This window comes from Fonsecaea multimorphosa, assembly GCF_000836435.1.
Source record: "Fonsecaea multimorphosa CBS 102226 unplaced genomic scaffold supercont1.53, whole genome shotgun sequence".
NCBI classification, from domain to species: domain Eukaryota; kingdom Fungi; phylum Ascomycota; class Eurotiomycetes; order Chaetothyriales; family Herpotrichiellaceae; genus Fonsecaea; species Fonsecaea multimorphosa.
The window spans coordinates 38,056-60,785 of record NW_015971687.1 but is presented as its reverse complement, the minus strand read 5'-3'; the positions used below and the strand labels follow the sequence as shown (position 1 = coordinate 60,785).

Genomic DNA, 22,730 nt, shown 5'->3' with positions numbered 1-22,730 from the left:
ATGGGACAAATGAAGAATCAGCTGAAGCAAGAGGCACACTGCAAAACCTGGGCAAGGAGGAGGACCAAAACTCACGGCACTTTTCACTCCCCATCACAGATGCCAAAGTTACACAAGGAGTATCTGCCCATGCAACGAGCCGTTGCCAGCATCAGGACGGGCTCAGCTGTATTGATCGGCCTCCGTTGACCCAGGGATCTTACCCTCTGGGTGGCTTCCAGTCAATGCCAATCCAGGAAATGTATACCCGACGTCAATTTCGCCGCACGCGAGAGGTAACTAGGGCCTCGGTTTGTCACAGCAAGAAACAGGACGATGCAGGACATTGTTGGTCAGCAGCTGACAGTGTGTGCTCTAGTCGTCTTCAGCGTCCTGTCCACCGTCGTCCTCGCGGGAAATTTCATCAACCTCGCGGTCTCCTCTGGGTTCCTCTTCGCACTCCTCCTCGCGATCCTTTTCCGGCTCAGCTGATTGGTATCCATAAGCATGGCCCATACTGACAGCCTCGACGCCAGCTTGCGTGAGCTCATTCATCAGTGTCTCGAAAGTCAAGACCCTCTCCGCTCCATTTCCGCAGCCTGTCCGGTGCCATTCTTGAAGCCGACCAACGATCTCATCGCCCCGTTCGACACGGAACCGATCTAGACTCTTCAAGCTATTATTCAGAATTCTGAAATGGCAACCCGTCGGCAGACTCCTATCCCATCGAGCAGAGAACTCCGGCTGCTGGTGACACATTGCCCTCATATCCTTTGTGAGCCCCACGTACGCGTAATTCTGGATATAGATGGTAATGTTTCGGGGCATGTTCTCTATGAACTTCTATTTTTTTGCGCGAGCTTTGATAGGCTGGTTTTGGTGGGGCGAATCACCTTCCACTCCACATCACTTCCATGTTAAGTTGGATATTACGCCCTTACTTGTCCTATTGTCGCCGCTCGAGGGTTATGATATGATACATTGGTAGAAGGCCTGCAAAGACTGTCTGATACGAAAAAGCACGTGGCGGCCAGAAATTGCATTGTGCGTAAAACCACGCCTCCGAGAGCAGTGTAAGTATAGGTAGGTACTGAGAAAGACAACCAGTAAAAGGGTAATATGTGCACTCGCTTTCCCACACAACAGTCCATTCCGTGAGCCTATAGCTTGGCTTTGGTGGTCCCCTGCTGTTTCTTCCTCTCCTCAAACCACTCCTTGACTTTCTGCCTCGCCACCTCGACAACCTCCTTGTCCTCCACCGTGGCCGGAACATTGACCTCCTTATCATATTGTCCCTCGGCGGCATTCTCCACCAGTTCTCTCAATACCCGTCGCAGAGTCTTTCCGCTCCTTGTCTTGGGAATCATCCCTTTACCTTGGATGATACCACCCAGTGAGGCGATAGCGCCAATCTGATGGCGCACGATGTTGTTGATCCCCGTAAAGAATTCCTTAGACGGTGTGGCGGGAAGGTCGGAGGGAGTGGCGGCAGAAGGGATGACAAAGGCAAACGGCAAGTGCCCCTTCATGGCGTCGGGAACGCCGACAACGCATGCTTCGGCGACGGAGGAATGGGATGTAATGGCCTGTTCGATCGCGCCTGTTCGCCAAAATGGTCAGTTCTCAGTCCAAGTGAACAGGGGTGGAATCATACCAGTGCTAAAACGATGGGCAGCCACATTGATGATATCGTCGCTTCTCGACATGACATGCAAATAGCCATCCTGATCAATCATTCCAGCGTCCCCAGTGTCCAACCACTTCCCGTTGAATCGTTTCAAGTAGCCCTTGTAAAATCTTTCGTCATCACTGAATAGCGTGGTAAACCCGGTGGGAGCCAAGGGCATGGCGAGCACAATATTTCCCATCTTGCCTTGTTCGACTTCATTTCCCTCGTCGTCGACTATGCGCACGTCGAATCCAGGCATCGGTTTACCGGCACTGCCAGGCTTGACAGCCAACGCCTTGTGCTCCTCGCGACTGTTGGGGTCATGCCCGATAGCAGGACGTAAGGCAAGGCCGGTCATGGGACTCCCACTCTCACTGGACCACCAATGGTCAATCACTCTCGCATCTGGAGCAGCGTATTTGCTCAGCAGCTCCTGATAATGTGTGATGATGGCGGGTTCTGATCTCTCCCCTGCCAGGAACAGTGCGCGCCAATGCCTAAGCCGGCCCTTCTCGCCGAGTTGTTTGAAGAACTTGTCCTCGGGGTCTTCTTTCCGAATAGCTCTGAGTGCAGTTGGAGCAGTGAACAGTGTCGTGACTTTGTGTTCGTCGACCATCCGCCAAAACGCGCCCGCGTCAGGTGTCCCGATGGGTTTGCCTTCGTAGAGGACTGTGGTTGCCCCGGCTAGGAGAGGCGCATAGACAATGTATGAATGTCCGACCACCCACCCGATATCGCTCCCGGTGAAGATGATGTCGCCAGGTCCCTTGACGTCGAAGAGGTATTTGATGCTGAAATTGAGGCCAACTGCATGACCGCCAGCTTCGCGGAGAACCCCCTTGGGCAGACCGGTCGTGCCGCTGGTATAGATAATGTATAGACCGTCTGTGCTCTTGACCGGGACCGCCTCGGCTCTGACGCCTCTGTTCCGGGCACTCTTGACGAGACGCTGCCAGTTCCGTTGCCCTGCATCTTTCCTCACAGGGTCCCACCTCTTGATTTCGCGCTCCCAGATGATGGTTTTGCTAGGCTTCCAGTTGCTTTGCTCAATGGCGCCTTCAACGAACGGCCGGTACTCCAGAGGCCCCTTGGCTCCTTCGATGGCGCAGCTGGCAGTCAAAATGACCTTGGGTTTTGCCGCGTCGATTCTCTGAGCCAGACTGGCAGCAGCAAATCCTCCAAAGACCACTGCATGCATGGCACCCAGGCGGACGGCGGCAAGCATTCCAAAGATGGCAGCTGGTATCATGGGCATGTAGACCAGCACAACGTCCCCCTTCTTGACACCTTCTTCTCTGAGAACACCGGCCAGAACCTCCACCTCGTCCAACATCTGACTGTATGTGTACTTCTCTTTCGATCCGCTCACGGGACTGTCCCAGATCATGGCGATCTTGTCCCCATTGCCGGCTTTGACATGGCGGTCTATGCAATTGTATGTGGTGCTAATCTCGCCGTCTGGGAACCACGACCAGTGTGGATGCGTGACCCCGTCCTTCAATTTCTTGGGCTGCTTGCGCAGGACAGCGCTGTATGGTTTGTGCCAATACAGTTCCTTTGCATGCTTGTCCCAGAACCGCTCCGGGTCAGATATCGAAGCATTCTGCACCGAATCCTGGACCGTGTTGTGTGGTGCCATGATGAGAGAATAAGTGTATGACAGATTGCCCTCCGAAAGACTGAGGAGCGACAAAGTAGAGGCACAGATGTGGTATGGGCCAGATGTAGAGAAGGCAGCTATATGTTTCGGACAGCAGGGAGCCTCGAGGCCAAGGGAAGAATTAATTTAGAGCGCGATGACGGCAACCTTTTGGACGTCCATGAACGGAGGATGGACGATCGACCGAATCACCAGCAATGCGAGGGGTGCCTGGTATTCTCTCCGAGTCTGAATCTGTATCAATGGCCTATCCAGATGATGTTTAGCTTTCAGGCAACTTACATAAATGCAGCTTCCTGCAGCACAGGAGAGAAGAAGCGAGCAAGCTCCGAAAGCATCTCAAGGAGAGAAACTTGGTCGCTGGATACGGCGAAAGGTGTCGGCCCAGCGGAGTTGGAGTTGGTTTGGGGAAGCGACATCATTCGATCGTCGCCCGACTTTGTGGGGGTGGATGCAGGCCGGGGAGACGCGTTACAGGGAAGGACTAATGGTGCCTGGGAGGACCGAGGCTGGGATCGTCTCTACTGGTAGCAGAAATGGGAGTGGATGGAATGTTGATGCAAGGGCAATTAATCAGCCCCGAGACAAGACCGAGAGATGCCCATCTGGGAAATACTGAGAACCCAACATAATACCCTACCGACTACATCCGTTTCACCAAGCGAATTCGGCATTCATACGGGCCAGCGTCTATGGACACCAGCAGGATGGCCGCCGGGCCGCCTGCATTGCTGGGATCATTGTCGATGCTCCTGGCTCCCAGCCTTAAGATCCAAGACCAACAGACCCAAGCACCAATCACCGATATATCTTTGCGAGGCACGAAGCACTTCAAACACCATGCTATCCAGAAAACTTGCATTCATTAAATGACCAGCACCCAGGGTGAGGGGTGGGATTTCTCATTGTACCTTCTAACTGTACAAGGTGCCCATCACACCACTCCAACGACTAGCTGAGAAATGTCTATGTCCAATGCGCCGGCTGCTAGTATACACGTCCTTGCCCAAACTTGTCGTGACCACTGGATCTTCATGCCGTGTCGTGCATACCGCAGCCGAGCCAGCTAGTCGCTGCTCCTTGCCCGAGTCTCAGCGCTAAGAAGTTAAACCGCAAAGCCATGACCGTAGAACTGACGACAGAATCCCCATCGAGCCAAAGAGGTCAATTTGTCGGGAAAAAGCCCATCGACAACTCCGAGTCATGACCCCAAACACTCTCCAGCTTACAGGAGGAAAGCAGCAATGGCACCGACACCAGCAAGACCAGCGCCGACGTTGGCAACGAGGGCGTTGGCGGCACCAGTGTAGGTGGCCACAGCCGGGGCGACGCTGGATGGCGCATAGGAAGACCAGGCGGCGCTGGTGGTGCTAGCAGCGGCAACGGGGGTCCAGGTGGTGCTGGCGGCAGCGACCGAGGCCGAAGACCAGTCACTCCAGGTGCCGGTGGACACGGCGGCGACGGAACTGCTTGTATCAGCCTGGAGAATTTGCGAGTCAGCTTAGGTTCAATCTTTACCTGCAGGAGGTGGAGGTCTTGGTGTAGACAGGGACAGAAATGGTGCACGGGCAATCAGTGATGGTCAGGGTAGTGGCAGAAGTGACTTCGTAGGTCTTGCCAGCGTGGGTGAATTTGGTGGCATATGGGCAGTAGGTCGTGATGGCACCTACAACGGTCGTGGTATAGGAAACAGGGGTCGCGCTGGAGGTCCAGTCAGCCCAGGTGTGGGTACTCTCAGCAGCGACAGGCTTGGTCGTGGTGGTGGTCTTCACGGTGGTGGTCGAGGTGGTCCAATCCTCCCAGCTGTGGGTGGTGGTGCCAGCGACAGGAACCTTGGTGGTGGTCGTGGTCGTGGTCGTGGTGCTAGAGCTGGACCAGTCGGCCCAGGTGCTGGCGACACCAGCCGAGGCGCTGGAAGCAAGGGCTGCAACAGCGATGATGGATGCGGTGACCTTCATTTTGATTGAGTGGTAGTTTCTGGATTAGAAAACTAAGGTATTGGAATTCGTTGGATAGTTTTTGGTTTGTTCGTTGAAAACGAGTGTGGGTGGCGCAAAGACCGGCTTTCGAGCTGCTAACGAGCGACTGTAAGTTGGAGTTTTGATCGTAGGATGGAGGAAAGAAAGAGAAGACCTGAGTGCGAAAAAGGTTCTCATATATGGGAGAGGGAGGCCCATGAGGGCGAACAAAAGGGAAATTAGGGTATCATTTTAGCGTCGATGTTGACCATGGCGATGATTGAGTGGACGACGACAGTGGATTGGGGGTGGAAGGATGTATTCTCGCGGCGTCAGGGGTAGCGGCGGGTCTTGTCCGGCCTTGTCTTTGCTTGTTGTATAGCGAAACCCACATAGCGGCTTTTAGATCAGCCTCATCAAGCCTTCCGTCGGCGCCATTGGCTCTGGCCCAACTTCATCCGAGATTGTGGCGGCGAAAAGTGGTGACCTCCTCCACCAAGCTTGGACATGTCTCGTGGAAAGCTGACGCTGCTCCCACAATAACAACTTGGCCGTGCAGCAGCACAATCGTATCTGCTGGCTAGTACTATGTCATACTCGATGTTGTTTGTCCAACCGCAGATCATAAACTGACAGGGCCAAGAAATAATAATGGAAGACGATATGTTGGACAACGGTAGAGGTCGTAATGGGGAATTCGAGAGATCCAACTGCTCGGGTGACCTACATCGTCACACGACAAATTCTGCTTTGTTGTCGCTTGTGTGTTTGCTTACCAGGGTTCATTATTGGGAGGGACCGGCTTGGAAAGCAGCTGTTCTCGCGTAATTTCTCGCCTTTGTCCCAGCCGAGATGCTTTCGCCCACGACAGTCCGTGTTGAGCATGTCCGCCAGTACCAGTCCTTGTCAATATTGTTTGGTGCTGAGATCGCATCATCGATTCACCAGCCAACGGGCCACAACATCGAGGTCCATAGTTGCAGGAGGTAGATCCGTGCCGCCGCGCACCGTGAACGATTTGATTGCTGGCTCGCTTAGGTCTGGCTTAGTTCACCGCCGCCGGTTGCAACGTCCGTGATTCTCTGTTGCCACACGCACCCCAGAGAAGCGTAGCCGGGCGAGATTGGGAGCAGTAAACAAATGAGCATCAGCAAGTTGACCTCGGAGGTTTGACGCACTTTCCAAGCACCCCAGTTGAAGCGCCGAGCGGAGAGTTGAAAGTGGCCTCGGTGGCTCCATTGACGCTGATCTGGCGCATTTCGGAAATGAAGTGCCAAGATTGCCATCAGGGGATGCAGCCAATCAGCACGCTTTGCAGGTAGCAAGCCTTGTCGACTGTTTTGCTGCCGGTGCTTCATCCTCATCCCATCCTCAACTCATCCTCGCCAAACACCGTCTCTCGCCCGTCATCCCCCATGTCTCGACCTCCTCCCTTGTCCGCACCGCTGCATCACATTTTGATTGGAAGGCAGAACCGCAGAACAAGCACACAACGAACAAAGCGTCCCAACCAATTGCCACTCTAGAATGCGTGCGTAGCGTCTGTAACTCTACGAAGATGATGACTTGCAGCTAGGGTTCCTGCGCAACGGAAGGATCAGATTCGCATAACTCAGATTCAGTCATCTAGATTCTGCTCGTGCTCCGTATCGACTTTTTCCCCAATACTCGGCCATTGTGATGTCCGTCCTGACCCATGGGATAACGCAATGACATCGATAAAGACAAAATTCCAATATTACGAGTACGTTTGTCAATAATCCACGAGGGCACTGAAAATAGCACGCGATCATGCCATGGCCATTATGCAATAGTGGGGACGGAGCTCTTCCAACTTAAACCACAATTACTCTTTGCAGCAATCCCAGTGGCCTGGCCCTTAGAAGCTGCCCAACAAGATGGAGCAAGCCGCTCTACGGAGTCGTTTCCCTTTTGGTCCACCGACCCTAATACTATTATACCTGCGGTCTCCTCCACTAAAGGCACATGCTTAAGAAGGACTTCGGTTGTGTTCGGAGTGCGAAGACGAGTGTTCAGCGCGCAGAGCAGACTGAAAACGGAAGTATCAACAATGGAATTCGAGGCATGGATATACACAAAAGCATCTGCCATGGCGCACGAATTATCGATTCGATGGACGCCAACTCGGTTACGCCACGCCGCGACCCCGACGATCAAACAGGCGGCACAGCAGTCATCGGCCCAGCTTTCCCCCAGTGGGAGGAAACGGCGAGTATCAGAGTCGACGGCGCAACTTCTGGATCTGAGACATGTCAGGGATGCGAGATGAAGAGAAGAGCCTAACAGCCACCGGTCTGTCGGTGAAACGAGCCCACAACGTCCGACTACCTACCTGGCGAGCTGGGTACTCTCAAAACAACCCCTGACACGTGACCCTGGCCTTTGATGAATAATGACCAAGTCGCCCGTCCTGGTGAGACTTGAGTTGTGACCCTTGCATCTTCTGTGGCATTGACCAGACAGCGGACACACGAAGCTCTACTACCACTTCTCAATAACACTCGGAGACATTGTACCACAAAATGATAATGGTCAATAATCGGCACACTGTGTGGAAGCCGCTTCTACTCTCCACTATTGCTGGCGACAATTTCCGTTGCGATAGAAAGTATACTGTCTTGTTGACATGAATTTGTCTTTTTGTAAGGTCTGGAATACTGGCCAAACTGTGCCGCAACCGTCCATTGTTTGGCGGCAGAAGATCGCCATTTACTCGTACATCCACGTATGGGGAAACTGAAAAGGCATGTACTCCACTCACTATTCTGTTATTACCTATTTTTCCCCACGAGCAAACGCCTTTCCAACTTTTGTGATGATATCTCAGCTGAGGAAGTCGGGCGATCTCGAGACTGTCACTCAAATCGTCACCGTCGTCATTCGTTCCACCCTACAGAGTTTCCATCTTAACGAGTCGTCGTATCCTTTTCCTTGACCCACGGCTCTGCGAATGTCCCAACCCAATCTTCCACCTCCTGCCTCAGCGTCAAGATTTCGGCGACCTCGGTCCCGTCCTTCAAATACTCTAGGAAACTCTTGACCGCTCCGGGATTCTTCTTTCCCTTCGCTTCCGCATCCGACCGGGCGCTTTTATCCACCTTGATCGCAATCGACACTGCACGATCGACGATCTCTGCCACGCGAGTAAAATCGCTTGGCTGGAATCCTCTTGTGGTCATGGCAGGCGATCCCATCCTCAACCCTCCAGGCCTCAGGGCAGATTTGTCTCCAGGAACAGTGTTTTTGTTTGCGGCTACGCCGCACAGCTCGAGCACCCGCTCAACGCGGGCACCGTCAATGCCCTTTGACTTCAAGTCGACCAGGACTAAGTGGTTGTCTGTCCCGCCACTGACAATGTTGTAGCCCAGACCACCTGTATATGCAGAATTGCCCAGCCTTTCAGCAAGGGCTTTTGCATTGGACAGCACTGTCTTCTGGTACTCCTTGAACTCTTTCGTTTGGGCTTGCTTCAGTGCAACTGCGAGAGCGGTAATGGTGTGGTTGTGTGGACCGCCCTGGTGACCTGGGAAGACGGATGCGTTGATGGGACCTTCGAGGTCGTACATCTCCTTTTCGCCCTTTTTGTTCGTTCGGCGGACGCCTTTACGGTAGAAGATCATGGCTCCCCGAGGGCCACGGAGAGATTTGTGCGTTGTGGTTGTCACCACGTCCGAGTATTGGAAAGGGCTCGGAATCACGTCTGCGGCGACCAGGCCGGATATGTGAGCCATGTCAGACAACAGGTAGGCACCCGCTTCATCAGCGATCGCTCGCATGCGTTCGTAGTCGATCAGTCGGCTGTACGCAGAAGTTCCAGCGATGATGACCTTGGGCCGATACAAAAGAGCATACTCGTGCATCTTGTCGTAGTCGATCAATCCGGTTGATTCGTCCAGGCGATACGGGAAGGTCTCGAAGTATTTGGAGATCATGGATATCTTCTTGGTGGGAGTCTGGTAGCCGTGAGACAAGTGGCCACCGTGTGGGAGGTCGAGACCCATGATACGGTCGTGTGTGTTTAGAAGAGCCGAGTAGGCGTAAAGGTTTGCGGGAGAGCCGGACAAGGCTGAAGTTTTCAGTTTTTGATATCAACGAAGCTCTATGATAGGTGGTCACTTACGTTGGACATTGACTCCCCATTCTTCTGGACTGAGGCGATATGTCTCCAGAGCGCGCTTCTGACATAGTCTCTCAGACTCGTCAATGTGTTCGTTGCCGCCATAGTATCGTGCTCCCGGATATCCCTCCGAGTACTTATCTGGATGAAGGGTTAGAAGATCAGTCGCTGACGGATCCGTGACGTGGGAGACTCACTTTGCATTACACTGCCCAAGGCATCCAGCACGGCCTGCGAGGTGAAGTTTTCAGAAGGGATGAGATTGATGAAATGTCTCTGGCGACGAATCTCCTGCGAAGAAGACTGTTATTACATGGACACCAGCTGTTTCAGGGTTTCTTACGCGCTGCAGAATCTCGTAGATCTCGGGATCTGCTTCTTTGAGATGCTCACCCAGTAACTGCTGAATGTGTAAGTACGTGGGAAGTTGTACTGGCACTGAAAACGACGTTACCTTGTTTTGAGCCTCGGTCTGGGCAGAGCGCTGTGTTTGCGAAGACGACAACCCTCGGATGGTGGCCCTGCATGAGAGACATATTGACGGTTTGGAGGCCAAGGACGGTGACGACCAGAGCCTCTTTGCGAGCATTGAACGAGCCATGTTTGTACTGGTGAGATATCAACGACCGGGTGCCCTCAGAGCCCAAGCACTGGCAAATGACAATAGCGAAAACCGAAGTGCGGAGAAAAGGATATTATTATCTCAATCAGGTCTTTTACCGTGCGTCAGAATAGACGAAAGGTCCAAAGATCCCGCGCACGGTCAGTTCAAGCTCTTGACAGGTGACAGCTGCCTCGAGTCGGCCCCCTTGATAGAAACAGGTCTCCCAGATGGAGAAGAGGGGGATGCTATGAGTGATGATATAGACTTGGTGGTTGATCAGAGTGGCGCAAGATCAAGGAATGAAGTCCAACCAATGCGGAGGGTTCGCCGGGTTCTACACAAGGAAGGTCGAGCGACGCTCTGAAAATCATTTTCAAGTTCCGCCAAAGCCCCCAGATTCTGCTTTCTGTTTTCCTTTCCTCACAACTAAATCCAAGATGATGAGCATCTATACGTCAGTTGCAGCTCCCGCGCTCTGGCTCTTGGGCCGGAGGTCTGTGGGCGATGCTGACATGTCCTGGGTCCAAGCACCACCTTGAAGGACAATTTGAAACAAAGACTGATTGGACATGTTGTTGATCAGAGCTGACTCCACGTCGCTTCTGCTTTGGCTACTCCTTTGTCTGGTTGTGAATGCATAACGCACTCAATCTGCCTTGGCTGGACTGTCTTACTGCCTTCTGTGGCGTTGTGATGTTTGATGGACCAGAATCGGTTCTGATGTTGTCGTGGACTGGGTAAAGACTTTCTCTGAGCGGTGAGGAGGAGCGCCTTGGATGAGATAGATCTGAAGAAGCGTCTGCAGCGAGCAAAGGGGAGTCTTCTCTCACCAGTTGAGTGTTGATGCTTTCTTCCATGAATACCATTGCGTTTTGCTCGGCACCGTCTTGCCTCCTGGCTTTCGACCCGCGTGATTCCACCCACCGTTTTGCATATCAATGATGGTCTTTTGGTTACTCGCAGGGAGAATGCTCTTCCTCGTCGCGATCAAGCTGTTCTTGCGCGGTCAACAAATCTGTCACTGTCGCCGTCACTGCTAAAGCAGCGGGAGCTGGGTTGTCTCGCGCGGATGCTTCACACCTCGCTGCCGCCCCAGGTTTCGCTGCTTTAGCATTGCATTCGCCAACCACTGCAGTGCACCTTCCCAGGAAGCTGTGTAGACTGCCTCCTGCCTCCTGCCTCCTGCCTGTTGCTCAGCACAGCACATCACGTGCTATACAACTCCTGCTTGGCGGCCGGTGGTTGAGGTGCTGCTTTCCCACAGACACGTTGCGTGAATTTGACCTTCCCACAACATCCTCTTTCATCCTTCTCGTTCTCCATCATCTCCCCCAAACCATCTTCCTATCCTCTTCGAATCGTTCCTGCACAGACAGTCAACCGTTTCGTGCTCACGGCATTTCGTCAGGTATCGTGCTCTCGTAAGACAAGTCCTCCTTTCATTTGGAGGCTGGATTGCTCAGACATAAACAGATTCATTCACCATGCCTCCCACTACCCGCAAGAAAGCTCAGGCTACCAACAAAAACTCTCAAGCCTTGAACCTCGTGACTGCTGAGGATGATCTGGCCATCGGAGACGTCGTGGATCCCAAGCACAAGGACGACAACCTGTTCGAACGCGTCTTTGATCCTCACGGAGGCGTTACTTCCGATGACCATGACTCCGACCATTCTGATTATGGGGCTGACAAAAAGAAACGCAAGAGAAAGACTGGGAGCGATCGGAAAGGCAAGGCCAAACGACGCTTCACACGTCGCCAGCCTCCTCCACCTGCCCTCCCGGATGTCTCAGATGACGAATATGCCTTTGGTGGCAATGTGACCGAGGAGGAAGAGGATGGCGGCCTCTGGTCCGTCGGACGTCACGCCGGTGCAAAGAAGGCTCACGAGGAGAAGGCTCAAGACGGAAAGGCTCATGAGGGAAAGAACGAGCTCCCGCAGGTTCTGTAAGTAACCTCTCACTCAAGGACCCGTCGTCTTGATGTCTCGATCCGACACCTTTGCCCTTCTGACACCCGAAAAGGACTGACAAACGTACCACTAGGAGAGTTGAGGCTAGTAGTGAGGGTGGCGGCAAGACGGTCATCAACCTCAACCTCGCGGATCTCCTGACGAAAGTGGGTTTTCCCTCTTGGACTTTGCCTGCCACACCACGAGCCGAAGCTGCTGAGATCAACCCTGAGTTTTCCGGCGACACCACCATGGTTCAGAACAAGATTGGCTTCCTTGACCTACCACTCGAGCTTCGCTTGAAGACGTACCGATACCTCTTCCGTGAGGACAAAGCCATCGAATTCGATCGCCGCGAATTCTCACGCTCTTCTCACTTTCTCCGGACTTGCAAAACTGTTCTCGAAGAGGGCCGAGAGGTACTCTATGGTGAGAATTCATTTCACTTCAACCGAGAAACCGCCATTCGTGGTAGATACTATGAGAAGGTCTGGAAAGAGGTCGGTTACAAAGACATCAGACGATTCCTTGAGGCCATCGGTCCCGCCAGCGTAAGCCCCCCTTTGGCAGAGTGAATGTCTCGTCCTTCGAGGCGCCGCTCTCATTGATTTGTCAGTTTCTGGCGCAAGCTAACTTACCTTTCCAGATCGCCCACTTCAAGTATCTCTCCTTTGTGCTCACCGATGGCGCAGACAATCGCACGAGAACTTCAACCCAGATTCCGGAGCGAAAGTTCGTTAACGACCCACACTTGCACCAGATCTTCCATCTTATTGGAGCCAACGCCACGTTGAATACGCTCGCAGTCCAGTTTGCTGGCCGTGCCTGGGTTACCCACAACGACTTCCACTTCTTGAAAGCTCTTACTGGGATCAAGTGTCACCATTTCGTCACCATCTACCGCTACAGAGGGCTCACTAACAAGTGCCTCGGCACTCTCAAGGACAAGATGAAGGCAGTTATGCGTCTGAAAGATCCGAATGATGACGGATCCTTCACCTGGGCGGACGTTCGGGATATGGTGCAGATGGTCTATGAGGGCTATACCCCATTTCATCCCGGTATGCTGCATTGGGCGTACGAGTGGTGACTGATCAAGAGCCAGGAAGACACGACATCACACTATTAGTTTGTTGCGTGCCTCCCGTGTTGACCAAGGATGTGTTAAGGGTTGCGCGTGAATGGAATGCTGAGAGGAATCCGGAGTCTTGAGAACAGTACGGCAGCCGGCAAGTTCGACTTTGTGGGTCCGGCACACTTGTTGGAGGGCCCGAAATGAAAGCCATCAGAACAGTCATACTTGGGGAGCTAGGTCAGATCGCACCATCACACAAACTTTCGGATGCGACCTGGAAAGAAACATTGTTGGAGTCAAATGGTGGGCCTGAATTGGGGCGAATGCTCAAATGCGCTTTTTGAGAGGCATGGTGGAAGAAGCAACCAAGACTGGTGACGGAGAGCAGATCAGGTGGCATACGATGAGCAGGAATATTGGCATGGAACGTGGAACGTTGTGCCTGTTCTCCTTCCGGATGGATTGGATCCTTGGGCAATTGAGCCAAGGCATGTACCGTAGCTGAGCATCAAGACGACAGAGCTAGAATAATCAATCATCCAAGAATCAAAGACACGGAGCGTGCACACTTGTAGGAGTTCATATTGTAGGACTGTCATATTCGGGAGCTTGTCACCTTCTATCGGTCGTGTCAAGCACTGCTGCATCCCGTTACTGTCTACGGATGCCTTTCTGCAGCTTTCCAACAAGATAACTTTCCAGGCTGTTATATTCCAACTCAATTGTCTAGCGGCGAAGCTGGGACAGTCCACATTCCACAGTCCGTAGTCCACACCGACATCGACTAATGCTCAATATCGTCCCAACTTCGGCCCTGGACGGCGTTCAACTCGTCGATGGACATGACCTTGCCGGTGGTAAAGTAGCCGGCGTGGATCTTTGCGTCGATCTCGACGCGCGAGTCCTCGGGGATCATGTCGTCGGGGATGGGGACGCGCTCGAGGATGGGGATGCCTTGCTCGACAATGGCGTCGTGCTTCATGTTGGACATGGACAGCATGCGGTCGATCTTTGTGATGCCCAGCCAGTGCAGGATGTCGGGCATGAGTGCCTGGAACCGCATGTCCTTGACGCCCGCAATGTTCTCGGTGCGCTTGAAGTACTCGCTGGCCCGGTCGGCGCCGCGCTTGCGCGCGTTGTACACCAGGTACTTTGTGACCTCGCCCAGCGCGCGACCTTCCTTGCGGAAGTAGATGACGACTCCCGACCCGCCCTTTTGGGCTTCCTTGACGGCCTCCTCGATCCCGAAGATCAGATAGGGCCGGCACGTGCAGATGTCGGACCCGAACACGTCGCTGCCGTTGCACTCGTCGTGCACCCGCAGCGCCAGCCGCACGTTGGGGTCCGCCATCTTGACCGGGTCGCCGAAACAGTACACCGTCAAACCCCCGATGGGGGGAAGAAACACCTTGATGTCGTTGCGCGTCACCAGCTCCGGGTACGAGCCGCCCGTGTGTTCGAAGAGGGCGCGGCGCAGCGCGGATTCCTGGATCCCGAACCGCTCCGCCACCCCGGGCAGATACCAGACGGGCTCGACGGCGAATTTGGTGACGTTCAATTCCCCGGTCTCGTTGAGGCAGATTCGCCCGTCCGGTTTCAAGCGGCCGGCCTTGACGGATTGTTCGAGTTCGGGGATCTTCATGTGCGCCTTGGTCACGGCGATGGTGGGGCGGATGTCAATGTCCTGCGACTGCATGAGGTCCTTGTATAGCCAGGGGGCCAGGTGGCCAAAGGGGTCCATGGCGACGATTTTCTTCTTGTCGCCCCATGCTGGGAAGGGCCCGATGTTGGCCGCCGGTTCGGTGTTGGTGAAGTCCGGTTTGTGCTCCAGGTCGAGATTGTTGCTCGCGACCGCCAGGGCGTGGTAGATGCTGTAGGAACCCCCGTGGGCGCCAATGGCGTTCCGCCGACGGATCGTGTTGTGGTGGCGGCTCACCACCACGGGCCCACGTTTGACGGGGTTGGGTTCTCCCCAATCAAGCGGGATAGGGTCGATCCCCGACTGGCCCGGGTAGGTGGTGAGGATGATGCGCGACGTGACGGATGATTTCCTCGCTGGCGCCGTGGGCGATGAAGGTGCCTTGGGAGCCAGGCTGGAGTCTGTGGGAGGAGAAGCGGCGCCGCTCGCCGACTTGCCCAGCTGGATGGGATCCAAGCTGGGCGAGTCTCTGATGCTTGTGCGAGACTGGGAAGCGCCGCGCAGTTGGCTCACCGACTGCGAGGTGTCGACTCTGCTCTGGATGGACTCCACGACGGCAGCTAGATTTGCCTGGTCAAGCTGTATCTTCTTGAGAGTGTTGAAGATCTCGGAGAGCACGGGCTCGGTGGTGACCCCATTGGTGGGCTGTGGATTGGCCATGTTGTTGCGAGATGCGCTGGATTGAGGTAACCTCTCTGGTCGAAAGGGGGGATCTCGACCTTGTATATCAAAGCCCTTCCAAAGCTTCGGGACCAAAAAGACTCAACAGATATATCGCAACCCCGCTGGAATACCAGAATAAATGATGAACTTGGTGCTGACAAGGGATGGCCGCGAAGGCGTGAAATACCTCCGGGACTGCTCTCAAACACCAACAGAAGCCCCAAGCACCCAAGCACGATCTAATGATGTATATGTATAAGGGGTAAAAGATAGATACTAGGTATAGAAAAGAGAAGAAGGAATCTCTTCAATGAGAGTGCAACGTTGAAGCAATGGGTTGGGTGCAGTGGGCGGGGGAGAGTGATGCCCTCTGCTCGATGTCCCGCAATGGCTTGTGATTGGTTCCTCGGAGCATCGGAGGTTGCCGTGATAACGATAACATTCCCGAGCTGGCACGTGACTGCGGAGTTGGGTGACGCGAGGCTGCGTCCTCGACGCTTCACTACTTCATTAATATCTAGTGACACCTGGGTGACGCCGAGTCCCTCGTCAACTCTGTCGAGTAACTCTTCTTGTTTATCCATCTTTCTGAATCTTCGTCTTCAGTTACGGCATCAACCGAGGTTATCGATATATAGACAAAAATGGTGAGTCCTCGTAAATCTCGAGGAGAGCCCCAAGTTCTAACGTGCTCGTGGTAGGGCAAGCGAAAGAAGTCGTCACGCAAGCCTCAAGGTCCCAAGAAAGTCAGTCTACCCTCCAACCTTTCCCGCTTCCACCAGGCTCAAGCCCAGATCGGTATCTGGAATGGATCCAATCCATGACCCAATGGTTTTCTCTCAAACTAACATGACCTTCCTCCCATCTGACAGCGCGAGCCCCTCGCCTCAACCTTCACCTGCCTCTTCTGCAACCACGAAAAAGCCATCCAGATCAAACTCGACAAGAAAGCCGGCGTGGGCAACCTACACTGCAAAGTCTGCGGGCAGAAGTTCCAAACGGGCATCAACTACCTGAGCGCCGCGGTCGACGTCTACTCGGACTGGATCGATGCGTGTGAAAATGTGGCACAGGATGCGGCGAGCAAGGAGGCCGAGGACGATGCCAAGTTCAGCAGCTATGCGACATCCGGTAGTAGGGCCGGCGGGGGGATTGGCGCCCCTGGAGGGGGAGGGGCCGATGAAGAAGACGAAGATGCCGATTACGGCGACGAGTAAATATTCCTATGGCATGGCATGGCATGGCATGGCGTTCATTTGGAACAACAAGTGTTTTCATATCATTAAAGAGGACGGGAATATCATTGGGCAAAATGGAGGTATCATAGGTCACCCTTGGCAGGCAGCAATATTCATGCAAAAATAACTGGGAAAGGGTCGTGATTCCAAGAAACACAACACGTTGGACGATATGTCGACGGGCATACGAGAAAAAGCCATATCCGCCACGAGCCATGCATTGGGCCAGAATTAGGAAGGACATCTTGGGAATATTGCATATCTCACACAAATGCCTTCATCAGTCCAGGAATACATGGCTACAGTCACTTATTGTCCTTGCCCGCAGAGCCACTCGAGGGATTCACATGTGAGCCCGCATGATGACCGTTACTTCCTTGACCTTCACACCACTCGACAACTCTCTCATTGTCATTCTGCACTTCCCGCAAGCTCGAGTCAGAAGGAGCCACTGCACATCGGCCGAAGTTTTCTGCTGCTCTTGATCCGTGGTGAGGACATCCTCATCTGTGGGTGCTGGTGAGCTGGACGAGCAACCTCAAAAGGGGCCGATAGCTTCATGGCCGTGATGCCCTCCGACTTTGACATGGACTGGTAACAGAGAAGTGCACCAACAGGGCCCCGGGGGAGAAACAACGGGGCAAAACCATCCGATGCAGGGCACCTGAAAAAGCATCCCGGTGCGTGAGACATGCATTGTTGTCGCAGGTAGTAGCCTCCATGGATGTGGAAGCAATCTTCGCAAATGCCACACCCATATTGTCACTGAGATACCGTCTATGACTCGACGGCAGTTCCGCCCGTAGTTGCGTCTGGAGCCTCCATCGATGCCGTTGCACCATCATACACACCGTGACGTTCAATGGTAGACAAGCACTGTCGATCTGCTGTTTCTGTGGAGATTCGTAGCATCCTTCCGTAGACCTACCAGTACGAGATCGACGGCGTCGCTGGCCACTTGGAGGTGCCGCAGTGTCCATTCACCAGCAGGTCACAGCAACCAGGAACAACAGTTAGTGCACAAGGGTACCGGGTCTCACACTGGGTCCAAGGGATAACTTCTCTGAAATTCATCAGCCATTTACTGTGACACCAATTAGACCCGAGTATCTGGCAACGAGTTTTCGGGGAAGGCTGGAAGGCGGCGAATACAGGGGGCGATCGCTTCGGGGTTTCGAAGGGGAAGCAACTGCATCGACATAGAAATTGAGTTCCTCCTTCTGGTCGAAAGCCAACGACTGCATCGTGAACTTGACGCCGTCGTTGTCATCAGCACCCTCACCTGCACGTCTTCATAAACGCAAGGGATGGAACAACCTGGCTTGAATTTCACGGGACATGGTAGTCGTCCCCTTTCATCTCAGACAAATGAGTTGCGGACCACTCACAGTGTCTATGCCGACCGACAGTATGACAGTGGCTCCGGTGGCAAATAATCCACCATCCCTAGAAGGTGGAACGTCTTTAGCCGTTTGGGCACTGTAGGTTGATTGCCCAGCGCTGGGGATGATCCGATTCGAAAGGGACACTTGTTTCGATAAACAAAGGTTTGACTCAAAGTCTTGAACTCCTTGATCAGGGTGTTGGCCCTGATCGCCAAAGTGTTGCGCCTGATTGAGGATCCTTCAACGGATGTTCGTGGGGACAAGGGGGCGAGGCGAAAAGCGAACCCACACCTCGTATAACAGGGCTGACCGGGCATAATGTACCTTTCGTACCGTGCCAGGGGCATCAGAAGTGAGACTGGAGAGCTTGATCTGACAATGCAAGACATTCCTGCCTTGATTGTTGCGAGATTTGATGGAGCAACGTCGGATCGCCTCCCTTCCTCAGGGCCTGTCGCAAAGTATTGGGACCTGCAATGCCTTCGCAGTGATCTTCATGCAACTGTGATGTGCATGAGGAGGGGGAAATGTCTTTCCGTCGATTTTCCCGAAAGTAGTCGGCCCAATCACAGCCAGTCCAGAGTGGCCATCTTTGCAAATCCAAAACAAGGGGAGGCTTGTTGGAACTTGGAAGAGTCGTCTTGCCTTTTCCAGAACGGGCTGCTGTTCCTCGCCTGTTTGCTTCTTCTCTACCTAAGCGAGAGGGAGTTGGTGCTACTAGCCGGGCACAGCCCTCTCGCGACGATAATGGATCGGCATAGACTTCTCAAATGCAGTGCGTCCTGCACAGGCGATCGATGCAAGATCGCAGACCTGCAGTAAAGAGGGGATGCAGTGCAATACCAATGCAACAGCGGAACAGGAAGGCTGAGTATCGCAGATGCAGAAGTGTAAGGCTCTTGGATGGCGGCATCATGACGAGGGTGTGTCCGGCAGCACACGCACATCGGCCCAGACACCAAGACTCGCCCTAGGACCCAGCCTCCCCCCAAGCCGAATGCGTCCCGAAGCAGCTCGCAAAAAAAGACCCTTTTGTCACGGCGTGGACTCCACACATGGAGCTGAAGCAAGAGAACTCTTTGGTTGGAAAACAACTAGGGATAAGGCACCCCGTTCAAGAACTTCTGGATACGTGCTCGACGGAGTAATCATTGCTGATCGAGTGATCCTGGCGAAGCTGACCCGGTCTCCACGACAGCGATTGGACTGCTTGAGCCGAAGCTGGTCAAAGCCAGTCGCAGAGTGGGCTGCTGGGATTTTCTTCTGCAAATCATGGATTGACAACACATCAAACTTGTTGGGATGTGGGCGGCAAGCCGGCTGGCCATTTGTACGAATTGTAAACTCGCCACCATGCCAATCGCTTTGAAACAGACTTCCCTTTGCGTTTTGCCATCTCCTTTGATCCTCTGCCATTTGATCCAGGGAAGGAGGGGAGCACTCGTATGTCGAGACCCCCTTGATGTCCCTACTTGTACAAGAGGCGTCACTCATTGGGCGTTGTGACACAAGAGAAAGAAGCCGGCGGTGTCATGCCCTCCTTACCCGTATCATTGATCGCCGGGAGGCTGAAATACTCAATGAATCGCATGTGCCACAATTCTTTTGCCGCTATGGGCCCCGGGCCTCTGCGCACATGATGGTCCCGTCATCGGACGAAGGCCGGGTGCCGATGTGGACCGTCAGGACATTCGGCAGATCTGCTGTAGAAGCCTGGCCTAGCATGCAATTCAAGCTTTCAGAAGGAAGGGCATATTGACCAGGTGTTGGTGCATTGTCCATGCATCGTGGCCTCAGGAACCCAGTGATCTTGCATTTGCATGCCTCTGGTTGGCATCTTGGATCCAGATAGATTCAACCTGCAATGCGACCTTAATTCATAGCGGATACACATGCACAGCGGGAACACCCCGTCTGCATCCCCGCATGCAAGCAAGCTGTCTCGCAGAAGATCCCTTGCCGACGGTATACGGGAAGGCTCAGCATCCAACAGCCACTCAATAGAGCATCTTCAAAGCATCTCTAATTTGACGATGCCGGCTGTCTATTGCCAGTCGTCAAGATGAGTGTGCGATTGAATGCACACGTGCTGTAACGACGTTGGTCTGGAACTTTCCAGAGACCCCAACATGGTTTGTCTAAATGTTCCGGTAAAGGAGGTTGGTAGCTTTTGGTCCTGAGCCTCTTTCCAGAAAATAGAATGGATGAGGATCGGCGGCCGGCCGCACAGACCCTGGGTAGCACTGTAGATACCACTATCATCCGGTAACCACTTTGTATCATTCCTACCGGAGTATCCGGGTCTCTCTCTTCTTAATTGTTGACCAAAGGATGAGCAACGTCCAACCTGATGGGGTCGATTGCGAGCAGAAGCCTGGAGATGAGATTCACGAAAGACGCTCTGTCAATGCTCTTGATCAATTGATGAGGCTGGAAGACCATTATTTCTTTGGAGATTCCGGAGCCCAACTCCGTGCGAGGGAGGGGAAACGCCCGTCTTTGGTCGACCGTAAGGCAGGCACTTGAGCTGGGCCATGACGCGCAGTAGAGGGAGCAAGCTAAAACTGAAATTTGTGGTGACTTGAACCCCGAGTCGCACTGGCCAGCCACAAGCTGACAGATGATGCCATCAGCGCCCCGAGAACAGGGCTTGAATCGACTCACGAGTTCTTTTTGAAAGCCAGGGTCAGACAATAGTGCGTTGTACAGAACGTCTGAGACTTGGGTCAATGCAAGCAGTTGCTTCTGCAATGTCTCTTGTCTCCGCATGGACGGCGAGCCATGGCTGCTCTCATACGCAAGCCTCCTATAGACTGTAGTAACATATTAGACGAGCTTCGTGGATACTAGGTACGCGCTCGGACACTTGATGGCGTAGCTGATTACCGCTGTACCTCACCTTAGCGCTTGGAAGACCCGGCAGATACGCCCAATCCGGCCTTCATCAGGGAGCACTCGTGGTCTACTAACCGAGGCCAGGATGGAGGTCGCGGCATGATACCGGGAAGACCTGCGCGACTGGGCACAGGATCGAGTGGCCGTTCAGGGCATGGGAAAGACGGAGTCGGGCAACAGAGTTTGCGACGCGAGAGCTGCCGCGGGCTGAAGCAAGATGGCTTGTGCACATTCTGGCGAGCATCCGCAAGTCAGCGACAAGGAGCAGGGGACTTGGAACATCTCAACCAGGGCAACAAGGGGGATGGAGGCCTTGCTCATCATCACCTTATCATCGTCCCCCCTCACTCCAGGTGGATGCCAGGGTGGGCACCGTGGCTCTCCGTTCCGGACTAAGCGCGACTCCGCCGGGAGAAGCAATGGAGGGACATGCTGCTGTTGGTTGGTGCCACCTGGAAATCGTCCGACACTGTGGCACAAGCCTTTTCGTCGAGACCGACCAAATTAAAATCCAGACCTGAGAATTTGAATGAGCATCCACTGAGTAACGTCGAGACGAGAATCCTGAGCGAAACAAAACAGGCTCGTGAGGTGAGAGGAGGAGCAGATGTCGCACTGGAGATTGTTCGCGGCCGGAGCTGGGGGGCCGACGAAAGGGCGCAACTCTTGATAGACAGTAATAGGTGTACGGTAAGTGCTTGGAACGGAAAGGAAGGACGCTCTCCCCCCAAACATCCACATTCGGGCGGTACGTGGGCCCTGGAGTCGGACTGGAGGAGGTGGCCAGGCGATTTTTACACGACGATGGTTGGGGAACTTGGGGGCTGCCCGTGATAAGGTGACGATTCTCCCGAGCCTGAACTGATAGGCATACGAGTAGGCGGCACCCGTATGGGGGCAGGAAGTATGCCAGGTGCCAGGTGGTGAGGATGGATTCGCAGTTATGGTTCTAGTCCTGGACTTTAGGGTCGGTTGTGCTCCTGGTGGCTTGCAGCGCAATCCAATTGACCATCTCTAGGTGGACCCGATGCTGACTGGATGCGACGCCCTTTTCGGAGGGCTGGAGGAGTAGCATGAAGAATTGAATTTTTTGCCCTTTGAGGTTGACGACAACTGGCCTGCCCTTTTTTCCACATACAAGTATGTACGGGGTACTGTGCTGGCTCCAAAAGCGCCTGACCGTCCGCAATGGTTGCTTCTGCTTGGGAGGTCAAAGAATCCACCTCTGGCCAGCAAGGCGCACCGCTGGCACCTGGGAACGCCTGGGGCTCAAGCTTGGGCGCTTAAGAGCTTTCAAGAAGGCTCTTGATCAGAATTTAGTACTGCATAGTTCCGAGTAAGGAAGCCGTGTTCTCGTAGTGCTCCGCAGTGAGAAGGATTCTAACTCCTACCCGTAGCACTACGTACAGAGCCGGAGCACTAACCACAGTACCGAGTACGGAGTATGTTATCCCTGGCACAAGACGAATATATTACCCACCTAGGCTTCGGTTGTTGGCCGTATTGTACGTACTGTGTAAGTTGAGCCCTTAACCCCGTCATCGTTCCCGACTCTTTCTGAATCAGCCACGGGTCTCGGAGGCTATCGTGGAAGGAATTGGCAGGAGGCAGGTGGCAGGAGATTCCAGGACTCGTCAAAGGTCAATGGTAACTGTAAGTTTGTCCCAAGCCCGCCGACGCGAAAGGCAGGGTGCAACGTTATCTGGTCGAAAAGGGCCGTCGTTGTAAGAGGAGAGTAACTTCCGTAACGGAGGAAGAAGGGCAAGCCAGCCGTTTCCCGGCTGCGATTGGCAGCCTGCGTCCGCCCGCCGTGGG

At 53.8% G+C, this 22,730-nt stretch overlaps 7 protein-coding genes across 7 annotated transcripts; 2 read left to right on the top strand and 5 right to left on the bottom strand.

Annotated features, from left to right (window-relative positions):
• Positions 1-354: 354 nt before the first annotated feature.
• Z520_12316 (uncharacterized protein) lies at positions 355-807 on the bottom strand (the record flags this gene model as incomplete). Its single annotated transcript, XM_016782802.1, has 1 exon — positions 355-807. One exon carries the CDS (start codon positions 805-807, stop codon positions 355-357), a length of 453 nt encoding a protein of 150 aa, XP_016626112.1.
• A 332-nt stretch (positions 808-1,139) lies between these two features.
• Positions 1,140-3,287, bottom strand: Z520_12315 (uncharacterized protein; the record flags this gene model as incomplete). Its single annotated transcript, XM_016782801.1, has 2 exons — positions 1,140-1,579; positions 1,634-3,287. 2 exons carry the CDS (start codon positions 3,285-3,287, stop codon positions 1,140-1,142), a joined length of 2,094 nt encoding a protein of 697 aa, XP_016626111.1.
• A 1,246-nt stretch (positions 3,288-4,533) lies between these two features.
• On the bottom strand, positions 4,534-5,266 carry Z520_12314 (uncharacterized protein; the record flags this gene model as incomplete). Its single annotated transcript, XM_016782800.1, has 2 exons — positions 4,534-4,774; positions 4,827-5,266. The coding sequence occupies 2 exons, from the start codon at positions 5,264-5,266 to the stop codon at positions 4,534-4,536; spliced, it is 681 nt and encodes a 226-aa protein (XP_016626110.1).
• Positions 5,267-8,193: 2,927 nt separating this feature from the next.
• Z520_12313 (uncharacterized protein) lies at positions 8,194-10,005 on the bottom strand (the record flags this gene model as incomplete). Its single annotated transcript, XM_016782799.1, has 5 exons — positions 8,194-9,353; positions 9,408-9,545; positions 9,602-9,695; positions 9,748-9,804; positions 9,859-10,005. 5 exons carry the CDS (start codon positions 10,003-10,005, stop codon positions 8,194-8,196), a joined length of 1,596 nt encoding a protein of 531 aa, XP_016626109.1.
• Positions 10,006-11,492: 1,487 nt separating this feature from the next.
• Positions 11,493-13,050, top strand: Z520_12312 (uncharacterized protein; the record flags this gene model as incomplete). The annotated part of the gene is made up of 3 exons (XM_016782798.1): positions 11,493-11,956; positions 12,055-12,511; positions 12,607-13,050. 3 exons carry the CDS (start codon positions 11,493-11,495, stop codon positions 13,048-13,050), a joined length of 1,365 nt encoding a protein of 454 aa, XP_016626108.1.
• Positions 13,051-13,819: 769 nt separating this feature from the next.
• Z520_12311 (uncharacterized protein) lies at positions 13,820-15,394 on the bottom strand (the record flags this gene model as incomplete). Its single annotated transcript, XM_016782797.1, has 1 exon — positions 13,820-15,394. The coding sequence occupies one exon, from the start codon at positions 15,392-15,394 to the stop codon at positions 13,820-13,822; it is 1,575 nt and encodes a 524-aa protein (XP_016626107.1).
• A 647-nt stretch (positions 15,395-16,041) lies between these two features.
• Z520_12310 (uncharacterized protein) lies at positions 16,042-16,614 on the top strand (the record flags this gene model as incomplete). Its single annotated transcript, XM_016782796.1, has 3 exons — positions 16,042-16,044; positions 16,099-16,143; positions 16,270-16,614. 3 exons carry the CDS (start codon positions 16,042-16,044, stop codon positions 16,612-16,614), a joined length of 393 nt encoding a protein of 130 aa, XP_016626106.1.
• Between the last annotated feature and the right edge of the window lie 6,116 nt (positions 16,615-22,730).